At 38.0% G+C, this 17,239-nt stretch overlaps 2 protein-coding genes across 2 annotated transcripts; one reads left to right on the top strand and one right to left on the bottom strand.

Annotated features, from left to right (window-relative positions):
* The first annotated feature begins 4,527 nt into the window (after positions 1-4,527).
* LOC114178197 (3-hydroxy-3-methylglutaryl coenzyme A reductase 1-like) lies at positions 4,528-8,246 on the top strand. The gene is made up of 4 exons (XM_028063958.2): positions 4,528-5,780; positions 6,536-6,717; positions 6,803-7,149; positions 7,584-8,246. Exons 1-4 carry the CDS (start codon positions 4,771-4,773, stop codon positions 7,824-7,826), a joined length of 1,782 nt encoding a protein of 593 aa, XP_027919759.1. The 5' UTR covers positions 4,528-4,770; the 3' UTR covers positions 7,827-8,246.
* A 5,782-nt stretch (positions 8,247-14,028) lies between these two features.
* LOC114174873 (thioredoxin reductase NTRB-like) lies at positions 14,029-16,684 on the bottom strand. The gene is made up of 2 exons (XM_028059602.2): positions 15,245-16,684; positions 14,029-14,280 (listed from the first exon to the last, which is right to left on the bottom strand). The coding sequence occupies exons 1-2, from the start codon at positions 16,401-16,403 to the stop codon at positions 14,210-14,212; spliced, it is 1,230 nt and encodes a 409-aa protein (XP_027915403.2). The 5' UTR covers positions 16,404-16,684; the 3' UTR covers positions 14,029-14,209.
* Positions 16,685-17,239: the final 555 nt, after the last annotated feature.

Genomic DNA, 17,239 nt, shown 5'->3' with positions numbered 1-17,239 from the left:
GTTGACATTACTTGTCAGCCAAGGTTGACAACCTGTCCTTACCAGGACATCCAACATTCATTATAAGTCCCTGTTAACATCACTTGTTAACTAAGGTTGACATCCTATAAGTCCCTGTTGGCAATTGCAAACCAACTAAGGTCGACTACTTAAAATCAATCTCCCGACGCATCCAACAGCAAATCGATATCACTACGCACGCAGCAAACGCTAAAACAGCTACAACATACAAACACAGTAGGGGAGCGCATACCATCAAAATTGTTTCAACTCACAGAAACAGGTAATGTCAGCATTCGCATAATATAGGTAAAACCGCACTTAAAACAAAAATCATATGATGTCAATATTACAATCACAAAACATCGCAAAGGACATGCATAAGCAGTCTTAGCGTGCAAAAAATATACATCCCAAGATATAGCTATCACTGCTCATCGCGAGTACCAGCATCAGTATCATCCTTTCCCCCCTCCGCAGCCTCAGTAGAAGGAGTAGATGGCATGTCTTCGGATTGATTGGGAATGGGAGGTATGTCCTCGATGCGCACCAAAGACTTCTGATATACGTCTTTCCCCACATCAAAGTGATCATCGTCCAATGGAATCTCAAAAAGCAGAGCGGCTTGGCGCAAGGCTTTCCTAAAGCCAAGTTCGTGCTCCTCCACTACGCTCTCTCGCAGCTCCCATACTTCCTTGTCCAAGTCGGCATTTGCAGTCTTCATTTCGGTAAGAGCACGTTTCAGCGCAGACACCTCCTCGACAGTCTTCTTCACTTTCTCTTCAGCCTCCAAACAACGATTGCGCCAAGATTTTCTATCACTGGTGGCCTGCTGCAGCTGCTTTTGACAGTCACCCAACTCCCCTGAGAATTTCTCTTTCTCAGAATTGGCAGCTCGCAGTTGCTTCTTCAGCAAAGCTACCTCGGCCTCCAGATCCTCTGTCTCGCCCACTTTGATCAGTTCATGGCCGATATGTCTTCCAATCACCAAAGCTCGAGATTGATATTCTGCGAAAGCCTTCATTAAAGTTGGCACGGGAGTCTCCGTAATCAGGTTAGCCTCCTCTTGGGATATGGTGATGCTCATTCCATCATAAATTTGCATCTCCGACCCCATCAAGCGTTGATAAGAGGCATCTTCGGACACACGGCTGCGCTTAGGAGAGGAAAGGCGTGATGAACCTCCATCTTTAGGAGTAGTCTTCTTTCTTTTCTTCTCCGCTACTGGAGGAGGCCGAGGACTACTAGTACCTGCCCCAATTTTAGATTGGACCGCAGCACTCGTCCCTGCCATCGGATCCCCGCTTTTCTTACGTTCATTCAACTTTTCACGAAGCAAAAAAAAACGACTCTTCTGCCCCACACCAACACCCTCATGAGATGCCATTAGCGCTGGTACAAACAAACACAAAGTAAGAAAGGTTAACGTATAGCACACCACAAGCAAAATTTGCACATACCCAACATATCCCCACGGGGACGAGGAGAGTTCAATATGGCCACAATACGCTTCGTAGGAAGTCGTCGAGGAAGAGAGTCAAGCAAGTTAAGAACTTCGCAGTCCTCGGCTGACATCATAGTCCGGGGCCACTCATCATAGTGTAATGGATTACGCGTCCAGTAAAACGGGAATTTAGAGGTATCGCCATCAAAGAAATAGGAACGGCCAGCGGGGTTGACTACGACCCTAAAGAACGTGTTCTTATAATTTTTAAAGGAAGACGAGTATGGGGCGAGCAGACCTATCCTAGGCTGACCAAATAAAGACAACCACTTCACAGGTTCCTTAGGCCGAGTACTGTAATAATGTAGGAAGACAGCTGGAGATGGTTTTAACCCCAAGATTCGACATAGAAACCTAAAAGCTTGTAAAGCAGCCCATGCATTAGGGTGCAATTGTGAGGGGGCCACATTTAAGGTCCGCAAGACCCCAACAGTGATTTCATCGAATGGTAATCGGACGTGTAAATTAGTAAACAACACAGAGTACATATAAAAGAACTCATCAGGGTAACCTTCTCGCCCATGACAAGCATTATCTACGCGGCCGACTCGGTCTAAGGATACAGCCTCATCAGGACTATCCTCATCTAATATCGCATATGCCTCGGCAAATCTGCGAATGGAGGAAGACCACTTGTACTTCGAGAAATACTCACGCACAACACTGTCAACCCACTCATAGCCGGAGCGAAGGGGAACGTCTGACAAACTCTCCTCATCAGACGAGGTGCTACTGTTAGAGGGGTGGGCCGAGGATGGACTTACCCGATCTGCGTGAACCCTAGGGGCTGACTTATCAGACAATGAAGACAAGGACATACCTGCTAAGATTTGCGAAACCAGCGAGACGTCCCAGGAGGAAAAAGGGAATTAAGGAGGGCCCCAAAAAGTAATTTGCCCTATTTATAGCGAGATCATGCGAACAGTAGAACGCGTTTCACCCGTTGGATAGAAATGATCTAACGGTTATCATGTCGTGTCTGTCACAATTCCCTAGGCGCGGTCACATCAATCCCAAGCCCAAGCCCACTTAATAGGCGCGAAACCTTTACACTTCTCAATATGCGATGACGTCAAAAACCACATATCTCGGCACGCGCAAAACAAAGAGAAATAATGTAGGAAACTGAAGTCACCTCTGCACAAGTTCTACCACTGTTAAGAGTTATCAACTACGTAAGTCTCAACTCTTGGGGGACTAGTGTACACGTTGGGAAAAGGTTCATGTGGAGCCACTGAGAGGACCAAAAGGCCGAAGATATTCCAACCCAGTAATCGTGGTACATGCCAATGCGTAATCCAAATATATTCTTAGAGCCTAAGGGGCCGAAGATACTCCAGCCCGATAATCCTGATATGCATCAACCCGAATATACTCTATCCAGGTTGCGTGATACACAGGCTTATCAGGGCAGGTAAATATCCGAAGACAAGAGAGGTCATAATAGCAAACTAAGAAATGAGTCTAGATGTCCTTAGCACAAGGGCAGAGGATACCTCAGCAAAGTAAGCTGCCAAATGTACTAAGCACGTGCAGAAAGGAACCTTTACTATTGACAGGAATTAGACTAATTAAGCACAGTTAATAAGACATAATACATATTAAGCACTGTAACTCTCAGGCCCAATAGGTTTGGCCCATTAAAGTAGTATAAAAGGCATTGTTCACGAGGTAAAACGGCATGCTATTCTTTACTATGGTAGTCATTTATTACTCTGACACTGACTTGAGCGTCGGAGTGACTTCGCAGGCCCCCCGCCAGTAGAATCCTTCATCGGAAGAAGACACTCAGGTATCTGGGAGAAGACACTCAGGTATCTGGGAGGAGACACTCAGGCGCTTGGGAGGAGACATTCAGGCACGTGGGAGAAGACATTCAGGTTCCTGGACTTAGAACAGAAGGGGGTGGACGTGTGCATTACTAGATTCATTGGTCCCTATACAACTTTGTGTTTACCAGTACATTAGTACTTGGTAGGAACAAAATCTTATAAGAAGTTTTGATTTAACTAAAAAATCTTGTAATCTAGAAGATATTTTAACAAAAAAATATATTTTATTATTATTTTTGTATTTTGTAACTGAAATATTATTTTCTTATTTCAAAAATAAATGATTTGTAACCACTTTATATATAAATAAAAAAACACATAGGAGAAACCACTTGAATCTTTTGATTTAAAATATTGAATAAAATTATTCACTTTTTATATTTATATTTGTTTCTCGGTCTAAGACACTCAACTTTTGATCGGAAATATTATTAAACACTTCTACCACATTTTTCTTACCAGCTAAACACTTCTATCACATATTAACATCTAACTCTATATTAGAATATAGAATATGTTAGCTCAAAAGAAACTTGTACGTAACTTCACGCACTTTGTATAACAAGCATTAGTGTTGACTTCTCTCTCAAATATCTTTATCTGTGTGTGACTTTAAAATTGGTAAATCTTGGATACCAAATCTTTTTGAAGATCTGAGAAAGTTTCATACCACTATAATAAATTCAGTAAATTTAGTTCTATATTTTGAGTCTGGTCATCTAATACCACCTTATATTAAGAGATCATGTATCCTGAGAAAACTTTTAGTATGTGATATCATCACCGAATATTTAGGAAATGTGTATGAAAAAAACATTCAATTTGTGATATTTAAGGCTTCATTGCCATATATTTTATTTGAGGTAGAGAGAGTAAATCCTCTCAATAAATTTCCAACCTAATTTTAAAGGTAAATTACCAATCACATGCGAACCAACTTAGTAAAATAAGGTGATATTTTATTTACTGCACCTGAATTAACCGTAACATTTGGGACAGCCTGACAAGACAACAATGGTATATGTTGGAGCAGTGATTTAGAATTGTTTTTGTCTTAATGTTAAAATTTGAGGGATAGAGGGAGAGAGAAAAGTGAAAGTGAAATAGAGAAGAAGAAGGTGGGTGCATGGAGTAAGGAAATTGGAACATGTGAATATTCCACGATACGTAGGAGGATGGAATAAAAAAGAAAAAAAGTGGGAGAAAGAAGGGAAGCACGCTGTCCGCGTGGGCAACGGTGGAGCGCGGCAAGCTCAGAATTTCTATAAAAAACCTTCTAAACTCTCGCTCTTCCTTTCAACTCCAATTCCATTTCTAGCACTCTCGCTCTTCGTTTTCTCCTCTTTCCCTTCAACTTCTTCCACCATCCACCAGCTTCTGGGTTTCACATTTTCCCTCTGCATCTGCATTTTCTCCATCACTTCCACTCCCAAAATGGACGTTCGCCGCCGATTCCTTCCCGCTTCCGGTGACCGCGTCAAAACCCAGAAGCTCAATAACAACGATACCCTCAATAACTCCCACGCGCCATCGCAAACGCTCCTCCCTCTCTACCTCACCAACGCCCTCTTCTTCGGTGTATTCTTCTCCGTTGCCTACTTCCTACTCCACCGTTGGCGCGACAAGATCCGCACTGCCACTCCCCTCCATGCTGTCACTCCCACCGAAACAGCCGCCATAGTCTCCCTCGTCGCCTCTGCCGTCTACCTCCTCGGCTTCTTCGGCTTCGCCTCCCGCGCCTCCCTCGACGAGCTCTCCGATGAGGAGACCATCCTCCGCGAAGACTCTCGCGCCCCTGGCCCCTGCCCCGCCGCGCTCCTCGACTCCCCGAAAAAACAAAATCAAATCCCTCTCCCACTCTCCACATCCGTCGACAAATCAATGGAGTTATCAAATCCTCCACCGCTAAAAGCTGTTGACGAGGCAGCACAAGCACCGGCACCATCACCGATTTCGTTGTCTCCCGAGGACAAGGAGGTCGTGGAGGCAGTGGTGTCGGGGTCAGTCCCGTCGTACGCGTTGGAGTCGCGCCTCGGCGATTGCGGTCGGGCAGCTTCGATCCGGCGTGAGGCGGTGCAGAGGCTGACGGGTCGGTCGCTGGAGGGTTTACCTGTGCAGGGGTTCGACTACGAGTCGATATTGGGGCAGTGCTGCGAGATGCCGATAGGGTTCGTGCAGATTCCCGTTGGAGTGGCGGGGCCGTTGTTGTTGGATGGGAAGGAATACACTGTGCCTATGGCCACCACTGAAGGGTGTCTGGTTGCCAGCACCAACAGAGGGTGCAAAGCTATTTACGTCTCTGGTGGTGCTTCCTCTGTGCTTCTCAGAGATGGCATGACCAGAGCACCCGTTGTGAGCTTGCCCTCTGCTCAGCGCGCTGCGCAGTTGAAGTTCTTCTTGGAGGATCCTCTCAACTACGATTCCCTTTCTGTCGTTTTCAACAAGTACTCTCTTCTTCTATCTCTTTCTCCTTCGCTTTTTTTCTTTCTTTTCCAAGTTTCTTCTTTATGTTCCGATTGCGACGCTTTACATTGCTATTTCCGAAACCACGGCCCAATGTCTCTTGCACGAATGCGTTTGACCATCAATGATTGCCATGTGCTTGAGGATGTCTCTCAAACGTCATATGCGAGATGTTAGTGTTTATAATCTTACGCCTTTATATTTCGTTGAAAGTTCCTTTTTCTTTTGTTTTTTTATCCGTTTTGTTTTATGGTTTGCTACCAAAGTTTTACTCTCACGTGTGAAAATTAGGAAAAGTTAGTAAGCAAAGGAACATTTCTTTCTATTTTTCCGCAATTTGAGGAACATATATTTTTTCGTTAATCGACCGGATCCAATTTTAGTTGTTTTCACAACGAGATAAATTGGAATACCACTGTGAATGGTTTTGTTGATGGGTATATCTGGGAGTGCTTTTGTAAGGCTTGTTTTGATTATTGTAAGAAACGGGACCCATATTATCTAAAAAAATGTATACAACAATTGACTGAATCCAAGCGAGGAATTGGTAGTTTTGGCTGTAGTATGTTACGGTTATTTTTTTTTGTTTTATTTGTTTATGTTGATCGATCGAAGTGATAGGAATTCCTGTGGATGTGTCATCATCGCTTTTTGTCTTCTAGAACTATTGCAAGCCATCATTACTGCGGGTTTGTTATAATGAATGATGAGTAATATGTAATGGATATATGCGCAGGTCAAGCAGATTTGCGAGGTTGCAGAGTATTCAGTGTGCTATTGCGGGCAAGAATCTGTACATGAGATTCCGATGCAGCACTGGTGATGCCATGGGGATGAACATGGTGTCTAAAGGTGTTCAAAATGTCCTTGATTTTCTTCAGACAGACTTCCCTGACATGGATGTTATTGGAATCTCTGGTAAACATGATCTTCTTTATGTGTTTTTACTGCACTTTCCTTTGCCATGTTTGAAGGCAGTAGCTGAAATTTTGCTTTGGTCCAGGAAATTTCTGTTCGGACAAGAAAGCAGCAGCTGTGAACTGGATTGAAGGACGTGGGAAGTCCGTGGTGTGTGAGGCTATAATCAAGGAGGAGGTGGTCAATAAGGTGTTGAAGAGCAGTGTAGAGGCCCTAGTTGAGCTTAACATGCTTAAAAACCTTACTGGCTCAGCCGTGGCTGGTGCTCTTGGTGGCTTCAATGCACATGCTAGCAATATCGTGTCTGCCATCTACATTGCCACTGGTCAGGATCCTGCCCAGAATGTGGAGAGTTCTCACTGCATCACCATGATGGAAGCTGTCAATGGTGGCAAAGACCTTCACGTTTCTGTGACCATGCCCTCAATTGAGGTACAACCATTCTCTCATCTTTTAGACCCTCTTTGATTCTTAAGATGGAAAAACGATAATTTAATGCACGTGGAAAGAAATGAATAGAAAATATAGTAAATGAATAGGGTAGGTGGACTCAGACCACCTCAGTTTGTATATTTTACGAAAGAATACAGTTTTTTGTAGCGGGATATTAGTATCTTTATAGATAGATGCATTTGGTGGTGGGTGGTCCCATTACACATATAAAGCATGCGATGCACGTTTTTGTATTGGCCTATGATTCAGGCCGGCCAAGTGGTGGCGTCCTTTACCTTGCTCTTTGATTCCTAAAAGAATATATCATCAAAATCCAAGATTCACTGTCATTGTTTTATGTTTGGCTTTTGTTTTAATCTCCTTAGACATATTTCTTTGGGAATGAGTTAAAACTTTTTTGTTGTGGTTGTCAGGTTGGTACTGTAGGAGGGGGCACACAACTGGCATCTCAGTCTGCATGTCTTAATTTACTTGGTGTGAAGGGTGCGAGTAAAGAATGTCCTGGTGCAAATTCTAGGTTACTGGCCACCATTGTAGCCGGTTCAGTCCTAGCGGGGGAGCTATCACTCATGTCGGCAATTGCAGCTGGACAACTTGTTAAGAGTCATATGAAATACAACAGATCTAACAGGGATATGTCTAAAATTCTCCCATAAGCTCCCCACGTTACAATTCACGTGTCTTAAGTCACTAATAAGCAAACCATCACATAAAGACAAAAGTGATGGTTGGCATCTTCCACCGGTGAATCCAGCTCCCCAAAAGCGTCTATGGTTGCCATTCATTGAATATTTGGTTGGTGCGAGTGTTACGGAGATTGTACAGAGGGAGTTGGATCAGAGGGTGGAGGAAAACAAGAGCCATACTTTTGGGATTAGAGTTCTATTTGTTTTCCAAAAAGAAATCATTTGTGTCGTGTGCTGTTCTTCTACTGCTTTAGATGATATGGTACTTTAGTCTGCAGTGTTTTGATGTGTTGTAAGATCCATGTGGTTAATTTGTAATTTTAGCAAGAACAGAGATGATGTAGAGATGTTTATAGTAATAGTCAGTGGTTGTTCAAGGTTTATTGGTTCTGTTGGGTGGTATATATGTTTTGTGGATCTTGTAATACTTGAAAAACATCTAAGAGTATCAGCAGCAATCCAAAACAACGATGTTCTTCCTAATATTCCTAATAAGCATGCTGGCCCAGCCCCACTCTTTTTTTTTTAAATATAATTACTGATTTGGTATACTAACTTTTTGGTTAAGTTCAATTTGATATCCAAATTTTTGGTTTATTTAATTTAATCCTCTCAAAAAAGGCTAAAATAACATCTTTCATCAATTCTTTTAAAAAAAAATTCAAAAAATTTTAAAACTGTCACGTGTCAGTTTATCATCGTGTCATGTGGCAGTTTACAATCATGACACGTGGCAGTGGTAATAGTTATTTTCAATTTAGTATCTCAATTTAAATTTTTGGTTCAATTTAGTACCCAATTTTTTAAAATGATCAAATTTCGTCCTTTCCAATTTGAGATCAAATTAGTAAATAAGCTTAATTACAACGTATATATATGTATATATATATATATATACATATATATATATATATATACATATGTATATATATATATATATATATATATATATATATATATATATATGTATATATGTATATATACATATATACATATGTATATATATATATATATGTATATATACATATATATATATGTATATATATATATATATATATGTTATAATAACTTTTTTTAATATATACATCAAATCATTTCACCTAAATACTTAAATTATTTTATTTTTTACATTTTAACATTTATAATTTTTTACACATGAAATTTTTTTCACTTGTATAAAATAAAATATTTTAACATGTATATATAAGTTATAATTAAACTTAGTTACTAATTTGGTCTCAATTTGGAAAGGACAAAATTTGATTATTTTAAAAACTTAGGGTACTAAATTGAATCAAAAAGTTAAATTGAGGTACTAAATTGAGAACAACTATTACCACTACCACGTGTCATGATTGTAAGTTGCCACGTGGCACGATAATAAACTGACACATGGCAATTTTAAAATTTTTTGAAAAAAAAAATTTTGAAAAAAATTTAAAAATAAAAACTTATTTTTTTAAAAAAAATTAAAAAATTAAAATTTTTGTAGTTTGACACGTGTCCTGTACGAATTAACTTCAACGGAAATAACTCTTTAGATAATTGGGGTATTAAATTGAACAAATCAATGTTTGGATACCAAATTAAATTTAATCAAAAAGTTTTAGTACCAAATCAGTAATTATATTTTTTTTTATAAATAATATGACATTTTTTTTATCAAATTATAGTTATAATGTGGATCTTTCTTCGCACCTACTTTCCTTCTGCAACGGAACATATATGAGAAAAAAACTTCGAACATAAAAGTTTGACAAAAATTAATTGATATTAGGTTTCAAGTCCCTTACATGGGATCAAAAGTTCATCACTTAATCAAAAGGGTATACTTAGTAATCAGAGCCTATTTTATTTATTTATTTTTTATTTAAGAATTTAGAATGTCTCCCTTCTGTCCAAGCTGGAGGTGATTCAATATCTCATTTTTAATTGAATATTTTTTAATTTTTTTTTCTATTGAATATTTTAATTTTAATTTTTATTTTTTAATTGAAATTTTATTTTTTAAATTTTTCATTAATTTGGATATGTGATTGTTATCATACCCATATATTGTTTTGTCTCTACATATTAAAAAAATAATATTTTTAATTAAACAATAAGATAAAGAAAAAAATAATTATGTTAATTAAAAATAATACAGACAGCAAAGGATTGTAATCATCATTTACAAGGACAGTAAAACGTTGTTAAAGGTGATAGCATACAAGTTATCGAAAATTATAATTATTATCGTATTTAATAAATGTTCAATTAAAACAATAAAATCAATTATTAAATATTAGCTATGTTATTTAAAGGAACAAATTCAAAGTTTCAATACTCTAGTTTTGATGATGTTTTAAGAGAAAAAAAAATCATATGTAATAGTGTCATAGTTAGGATTATTGCGTGATTAAGTCTAGAGATGTTGTGAGCCAAACTAATATCTTAATACTATATTAATCACAACAAAATTGATTAGAAGTATCTTTGACACAAAAAGAATACTAAATTTTGAAAAAATTGTCATATTAATCAATTAAAGATACTAATGTAATTAATTATGGTAAGTCTAATCAATGAGCATTGAACTCAGTATCAAATTAATTGCGACAAAAAACAGTTTAAAAATCCAATGTGTCTCTGAATTGAAGAACCCTAATTTTCATGATTTTGAAAGTGTGAAAGAGAGATTAGAGAGTTCTTGGAGTGTTCTTTAGTGAGCACTAATCAACTTCAACTTCTTCATCAAGATTTATTCAAGATTGATTGGTGGAAGGATGTTCTTGCTTGGCTTAGGATGATTATGTAAATTCAGCTTGATTTACAACTTGTTCCATAGCTTTTATTAATTAATTTTCAATTTTGTGTCATTGTGCAGGTGATATTCTTGATGCAATTGTGTGTAGCATTACATTAGGAAGTAATTCTTGCTAGGGTTTTTAAGGTCTTGATATCTTAAGGTTTAAAATTATTGAGGAGCACATGCAATTTTTGTAAAACTCTTTGACATAGTAAAAATTTTCTAGTTTGGTTTACTAAAAGAAAACTGGATATAGATTCGTGTTGAATCAAACCGTATAAAATCAATTATCTCTTGTCTCTTTCCTTATCCTCTTTGCTTATTTTCATGTCTTTGAAGACTCATAAACTAAGCATCTCATCCATTCTTCACTAATTGATTAAAGAATATTTTGAAAGACATTCTTAAATTAAAAAGGTATAATTTTTTGTACAATCAATTCATCCCTCTTGCTTGTACTTGATCTCATCCACGGTAGCAATCTATAATATTATTTTATATTAATTATAAAATTTATAACATGTATTGAAAAAAAATTAATGATAAATATTCAATTAAAAAAATGAAAAATTTGATTACATAATAATCTGAAAATTTTAAATTTATAAGAGACTCGAAACTTTCTTAAATTTTATTTAATTATGTATTTTCTTTTAATTTTTATTTATAATTGTTAAATTTTAGTTGGTCATTATCATTTTAAATAAAATTAATTTTATTAAATTTTATTTTCATTTTTTCTTAAAAAATATTTCGTAAAATGAGATTATAAATAAATTTCTTAATTGTAAAAGTGTTTAAGTCGAAAAGAGTAAAGGGGAGTGATTATTAGAGACTCAACTCAAACACGAAGCTAACTCATTTTTATTTCAAAATTTAATAAGGTTATTTAAATGGAAAACAAGAAAATTAGCTGTTTAAAATTGACCATTTTAAGCTTTTTGCATAAAATTAGATTAGAAAAAGAGAGTATCAAATATCATTTTAGTTTCTTTATTATAATTAATTGTTTTTTAACGTTATGATTAGGTTAAGTCAACGTAAATGTAAGATCCACTTTTGTTTTAAGTGAATGGGCTTAACTTTGATGAGTAAGGGCCCATAGTTAGTCTACCTTAGTACTCCAGAAGTCTTCCCAGTCATTCATTCTCATTTTGTCTCATTTTTTTAGAAATAGTTTCCCCTCTTGCTTATATTATAGTTCTGAAGCAAAAGTTCTGCTAGGACATAAGTTTCTTCCTCTCCCGAGCTAGTAGAAACATGCTTCTTCCATATAAGTTAAGTTTGATCTTTTGTTTATTTTCTTTTCCAGCTCAGCTGCCTTGGTTCTGTCTTGGGTTTGTCACTAGAGACTTATTCCCACCCTTATGTTCGTACTTTACAGCTCTTTAGTTCGCCTTGTGAGTTGTGGTGCTCTTCTTGGAGTGTATGCGTTGATTGGATAACATATTGCCAGGTAAGGGAAGCTAGAGTTTTTACGTTTTCTTGAAGTATCTTGTATGTTTTGGCTCTGTTTTATGTTTAAGATGCATGTTTGATGACTATGATTGTATAAGAATGAAGCTGGTTGTGGTTTGTGTTGATTTTCTGGTTTGCATGCGTGAGCAGGAGAGAACCCTGTTGTTTTCGTCCAAGCGAGTCACTCTTGCCTAAGCGAAAATAGCAAAAACTCACCCTAGTTTCTGCTTGAGTTGTCGCTCAGGCGACGAGCTTATGCTTTAAGCGATGAGTAATCTCGCTCAGGCGAGAAGGTCTCGCTTAAGCGTGAGAACTCGCAAAAACCTATCGTGCTCCTTGTTTGCAATCTAGCCTAAGCAAGATCTTTTAGCTTGAGCGAGAAACTCCTATCACCTGAGCGAGAGCTCTCTAACTTGAGCGAGATTGACAGTATAATTACCTTAATTACTTGGTTGCTCCCATGATTGATTTGTTTACCCTTTTTAAAAGCATGAAGTATGATGGCAACGTTTTATGCAATGTGTTTGTGTTTTCTTTAGTTTTTGTTGTTTGGGATTTTGGGTTTTTGCACGTTGAAATCAGTGAAAATCTGACAGTTTAGCTTAAACGATAACTTTTAACTTAAATGAAACCAGTCTAATTTAAGCGAGAATTTTTAGCTTAAGCGAGATCAGTCTAGCTTAAGCGAGAATTTCTAGCTTAAGCGATATCAATATGGTGTGAGAACATGGATGTGGCATGAGTTAGACATAATTCCTTGAATCTCTTGGTGAGATTTCATGATGGTGTTGTAGTGTATATAATTAGATAAGGATTCAAGCAATGTTGCATCCTGAAACTCTAAAAAATCAATTAGTTTCACATAGAGCGTACTGATTCAAGTGGTAAGAGTAGCCGGAGACCCTAGTCTCACATTGGGTTTTTGCACGTTGAAATCAGTGAAAATCTGTCAATTTAGCTTAAACGATAAATTTTAACTTAAGTGAAACCAATCTAGTTTAAGCGAGAATTTTTAGCTTAAGCGAGATCAGTCTAGCTTAAGCGAGAATTTCTAGCTTAAGCGATATCAATATGGTGTGAGAACATGGATGTGGCATGAGTTAGACATAATTCCTTGAATCTCTTGGTGAGATTTCATGATGGTGTTGTAGTGTATATAATTAGATAAGGATTCAAGCAATGTTGCATCCTGAAACTCTAAAAAATCAATTAGTCTCACATAGAGCGTACTGATTCAAGTGGTAAGAGTAGCCGGAGACCCTAGTCTTTGGCAGGATAATGACCACCTAGATGATTGAATGTTAACCTTGTGCATGGTAGGGTAAAACCCATTAGCAATGGCTTTGCAGAGCAGTAGAGGCCACCACAAGTGCAAACATCCGGTGAATCCGATCCGATCTCTTTATATGTATCCAAATAATTGAGTTTAAAAGTCTTGCATTGTTTGCCTTCACATGCTTGTGTGCTTACTGAATTGCATGTTTATAATTTGTTTAATAAACTGTTTGCTCCTGGATATGTTAAAAAATTATTTGTCTCTAGCTTACCCTTTTTTTCTGTGTTTGTGTTCTCTGTTTGCCTTTTCCCTTTTTGCAATGATCACGTTGGTGTGAGCAGATATAGAGATACTATATGTGAATTGAAGGCAAAATATATACTATTTTGAGTGGATCCGACAGTTTTTTTCTTTTCTCTTTTTTCATCTTTCTCTTCTACAAATAAATGATACAAAATTGGTATTTCAATCCTTTTCCCTTATTTCTACTTATATCTACTCGGTAATAATTTCTCTTCTATTCCATGGCAATTTAAGGAAAAAGCACCATAAAAACAATGCTTTATTTCTCTTCTCAACAAATAAATGACAGAAATTTGATATTCCAATTCATTCTTTGGTAAGAACAAACAGAAGGTAAAGCTTGCGTATAAACGCTTAAATGTAAGGTTTTATTATATTTATCATGAAGTCACAACATACAAGCAATAGCTTAGAAAATCATGTTAGTCTGCTTGTCTCTGCAATCAATTGATGAGTATCATATACAGATAAAGATGTCAACTTATCTGGAGAAAGAAAACCTTCACTTTCTGAACTTTAGCAACAATGTTAAATACTCCAACCATCCTGCAAACCTATCTCTTGCAGGTAATGTTCTGCATCCAACGCTGCCATACACCCTGCATCAATAATATCATTTCCATTATCCTTTCGCAGAGTATAACTTTTGCTGCATTATATCTGATTCTGATTGTGTTACACGCATATTGTAATTGTTGACAATTTTTACGTTCTATGACCACAAACACAGTCAAAACCATAAACAGTTGAATCACTTTTATGACACTTGTAGTTCAAAAAATTCAAATATAAAGGTGAAATCATTAGCTGATACCAAATTCTTACCCCCTTCAATTTTTTTTTTCTATCAGAACAGGACAATGACTAAAATCCCAAATTGAGCTCATAACCAAATACAAGTCAACGACTACTCAAATTTAAGCTTCAGTCCTTTTGTCCAAATAATAAGCGTACTCTTTCTGTAACTTATTTTAAATCAGTATTCGGTCTTATTTCATGTACTAATTCCCAAATCAGAAATGGAAGAAAATAAAACGCAAGAATTTATTTATAATCACTATGACTTCAAAGTTCTAGCAGAACATTGTTGATACAAATACTATTATTATCATATAGTCTACATAACTGAAGTGAAGGTGAGCATACTAAAGACTATATCGTACACCTAAACTCTCAGGCCTCTCTATTACCGAGTCTCTCTAATAAGTAACAAAAGGTGGGAAACTGTGGATTACTAGAAGGTGGGGGACACTGAATAATCAGTAAGTATGTTGAAAGATATTCAGAATGAGGTGATTCTACCAAATGCCATTTCCAAATAAAATTATAAAATGTTGAGAACATGGAGAAAACGTGAAATCCAAGACAGTTTCAAAACCAAGGAAAATATAAACCTAGCAATAACATAACCTGTTCATACTCTAATTTGCTTCCAAAGGATGTTGAATGGAACTGATAGAAAACATGGCCACCAAATTCAAAACTAGGAATCTGACAACACATGAATACATATCTAGCACAGAACAAAACAATCTAATATATTTGAAAATAAACAAGAATTACCAGTTCCAGCTGCAGTAATAGCTTGCCTATACTTCTTATCCTGCACATCACCAGCAGCAAAAACCCCATCAACACTAGTCTTTGTGGTGCCAGGTTTGGTCACAATGTACCCATCAGAGTCTAATTCAAGTTGACCATCCAAGAATTTCGTGGCAGGTTCATGCCCAATTGCAAAGAACAAACCAGAAACTTTCAAATCAGACACAACCCCAGTCACCACGTTCTTCACCTTAACCCCACCAAGAACCCTACCCTTATTATCCCCATAAGCCCCGACCACTACTGAATTCCACAACACCTCAATTTTGGGATTACGCATCAGCTTCCCCTGCATGATCTTAGAAGCCTTAAACTTGTCCCTTCTATGAATTACATACACTTTGGAACCAAACTTGGTGAGGAAGGTAGCTTCCTCCATAGCAGAATCTCCGCCACCGATAACCGCCAGAGGTCTGTCACGGAATATCGGCGCGGCACCGTCACACACGGCGCACGCCGATATCCCGCGGTTCCAGAACCCGTCGGGGCCGTCACCCGCGCCGTCGAAATTCAGCCGCTTAGCAACAGCGCCCGTGGCGACGATGACGGATTCAGCTTCCACAGTGGTGGAGTCGGTGAAAACCCTAAGCGGCCGTTCGGAGAAGTCCACTGTCGTCACGGTCTCCGTGACTATCTCGGCGCCGAAACGTTGCGACTGCTCGCGACAGCGGTCCATGAGCTCGGCGCCGAGGATGCCAGCCGGAAATCCCGGAAAGTTCTCAACGTCCGTGGTGGTGGTTAGCTGGCCGCCAGGAGCGACGCCGTTCGCCATCCATCCTTCGAAGAGGACCGACTTCAGCTCCGCTCGAGCAGCGTAAATGGCGGCGGTGTGCGCCGCCGGCCCGCTTCCGATGATGCAAACCTTCGTTTTCAGTATTTTCCGGGGGACGATTTCGCCATCGGAGGAAGAAGTATCCCCGGCGTCGGACGAAGAGGTGGAAGAGGTGGTGGATGAAGGAGAAGAAGATGACGAAGAAGAAGAAGAAAAAAAAGAAGAGGACGAAGAAGAAGACACGTTGGAATTGGAGGCCGCGATTGTGGCTGCGGCGGCGGTGGAAGCGAGCCCAAAGCCTATGAGGTTGCGGGCTTTGGTGAAGAACGTGTTTGGGAAAATTCCCATTTACTGTCCTTGATTGATCTTCGCGAAACGCGTTTTTTTTCTTTGTTTTCCTCAGTGTAGAGAGGTCATTCTCTCGGTTTGCATAAAGATACGTTTCGAAATTTAAACAATGTGGCAACTGAAACAAATGTGAGAGCTAGGAAAGGGTAACAAGTTACTTTGCTTCAGAAAATCCGAAACGATAACGAAAAGAATGTGTGTCGATCTGGTTGTGCTTTGTCTGGCATTTCCTATCTGGGAAGCCTTACTTCTTCTTTCTTTCTAGTTGGGTGGGTAAGCTATTCCGGTATTCCAAATCTCCATCATCCACAAAAGTTAAGCATAACACAGCTTTCAACTTTGTTCAGAAGAAGCACTGCTTCCATGATTTTCATTCTACACAAGTTGAATTGGGCCACAAAACATTTTGTTCTCATTTAATATGTGCACCACTTACAATTACTCATTATACCCATTACAATTTCTATTTGCACCACCTTCTTTTACTACGGTTGAAATCAGCACTCCCGTTCCCTAGCTCATCCACCAAACATGAATGCATACAATAAGATAAAATCTGGGAATCATTTGAGAGATCCAAGTGACCAGTGAATAAAAATAAAATCATTAAGAATATAAGTATTCATTGGTGCTTGAATTGGTGGTGTGGAAGATAATTTTCTCGCTAAAATTGAAATGTTGTAATTTCTATCAATGAAAATTCCCACTAAGTAAATTTTAATTGAATGTAGTCTATATTTTTTTATGTAAGTTTCGGACTTATTATTGGGTTTTCCTAACAAATCTTCCATAAAAAATAAATTACCGATGATATTAAAACTGATAATTCATTTTAG

The sequence above is a fragment of the Vigna unguiculata genome, chromosome 3 (assembly GCF_037176805.1).
Source record: "Vigna unguiculata cultivar grain cowpea cultivar isolate G323 ecotype 2 chromosome 3, ASM3717680v1, whole genome shotgun sequence".
In the NCBI taxonomy this organism is placed as follows: Eukaryota; Viridiplantae; Streptophyta; class Magnoliopsida; order Fabales; family Fabaceae; genus Vigna; species Vigna unguiculata.
Note: the sequence above shows the minus strand (reverse complement) of the source record. Positions and strands in the feature narration are given on the sequence as shown.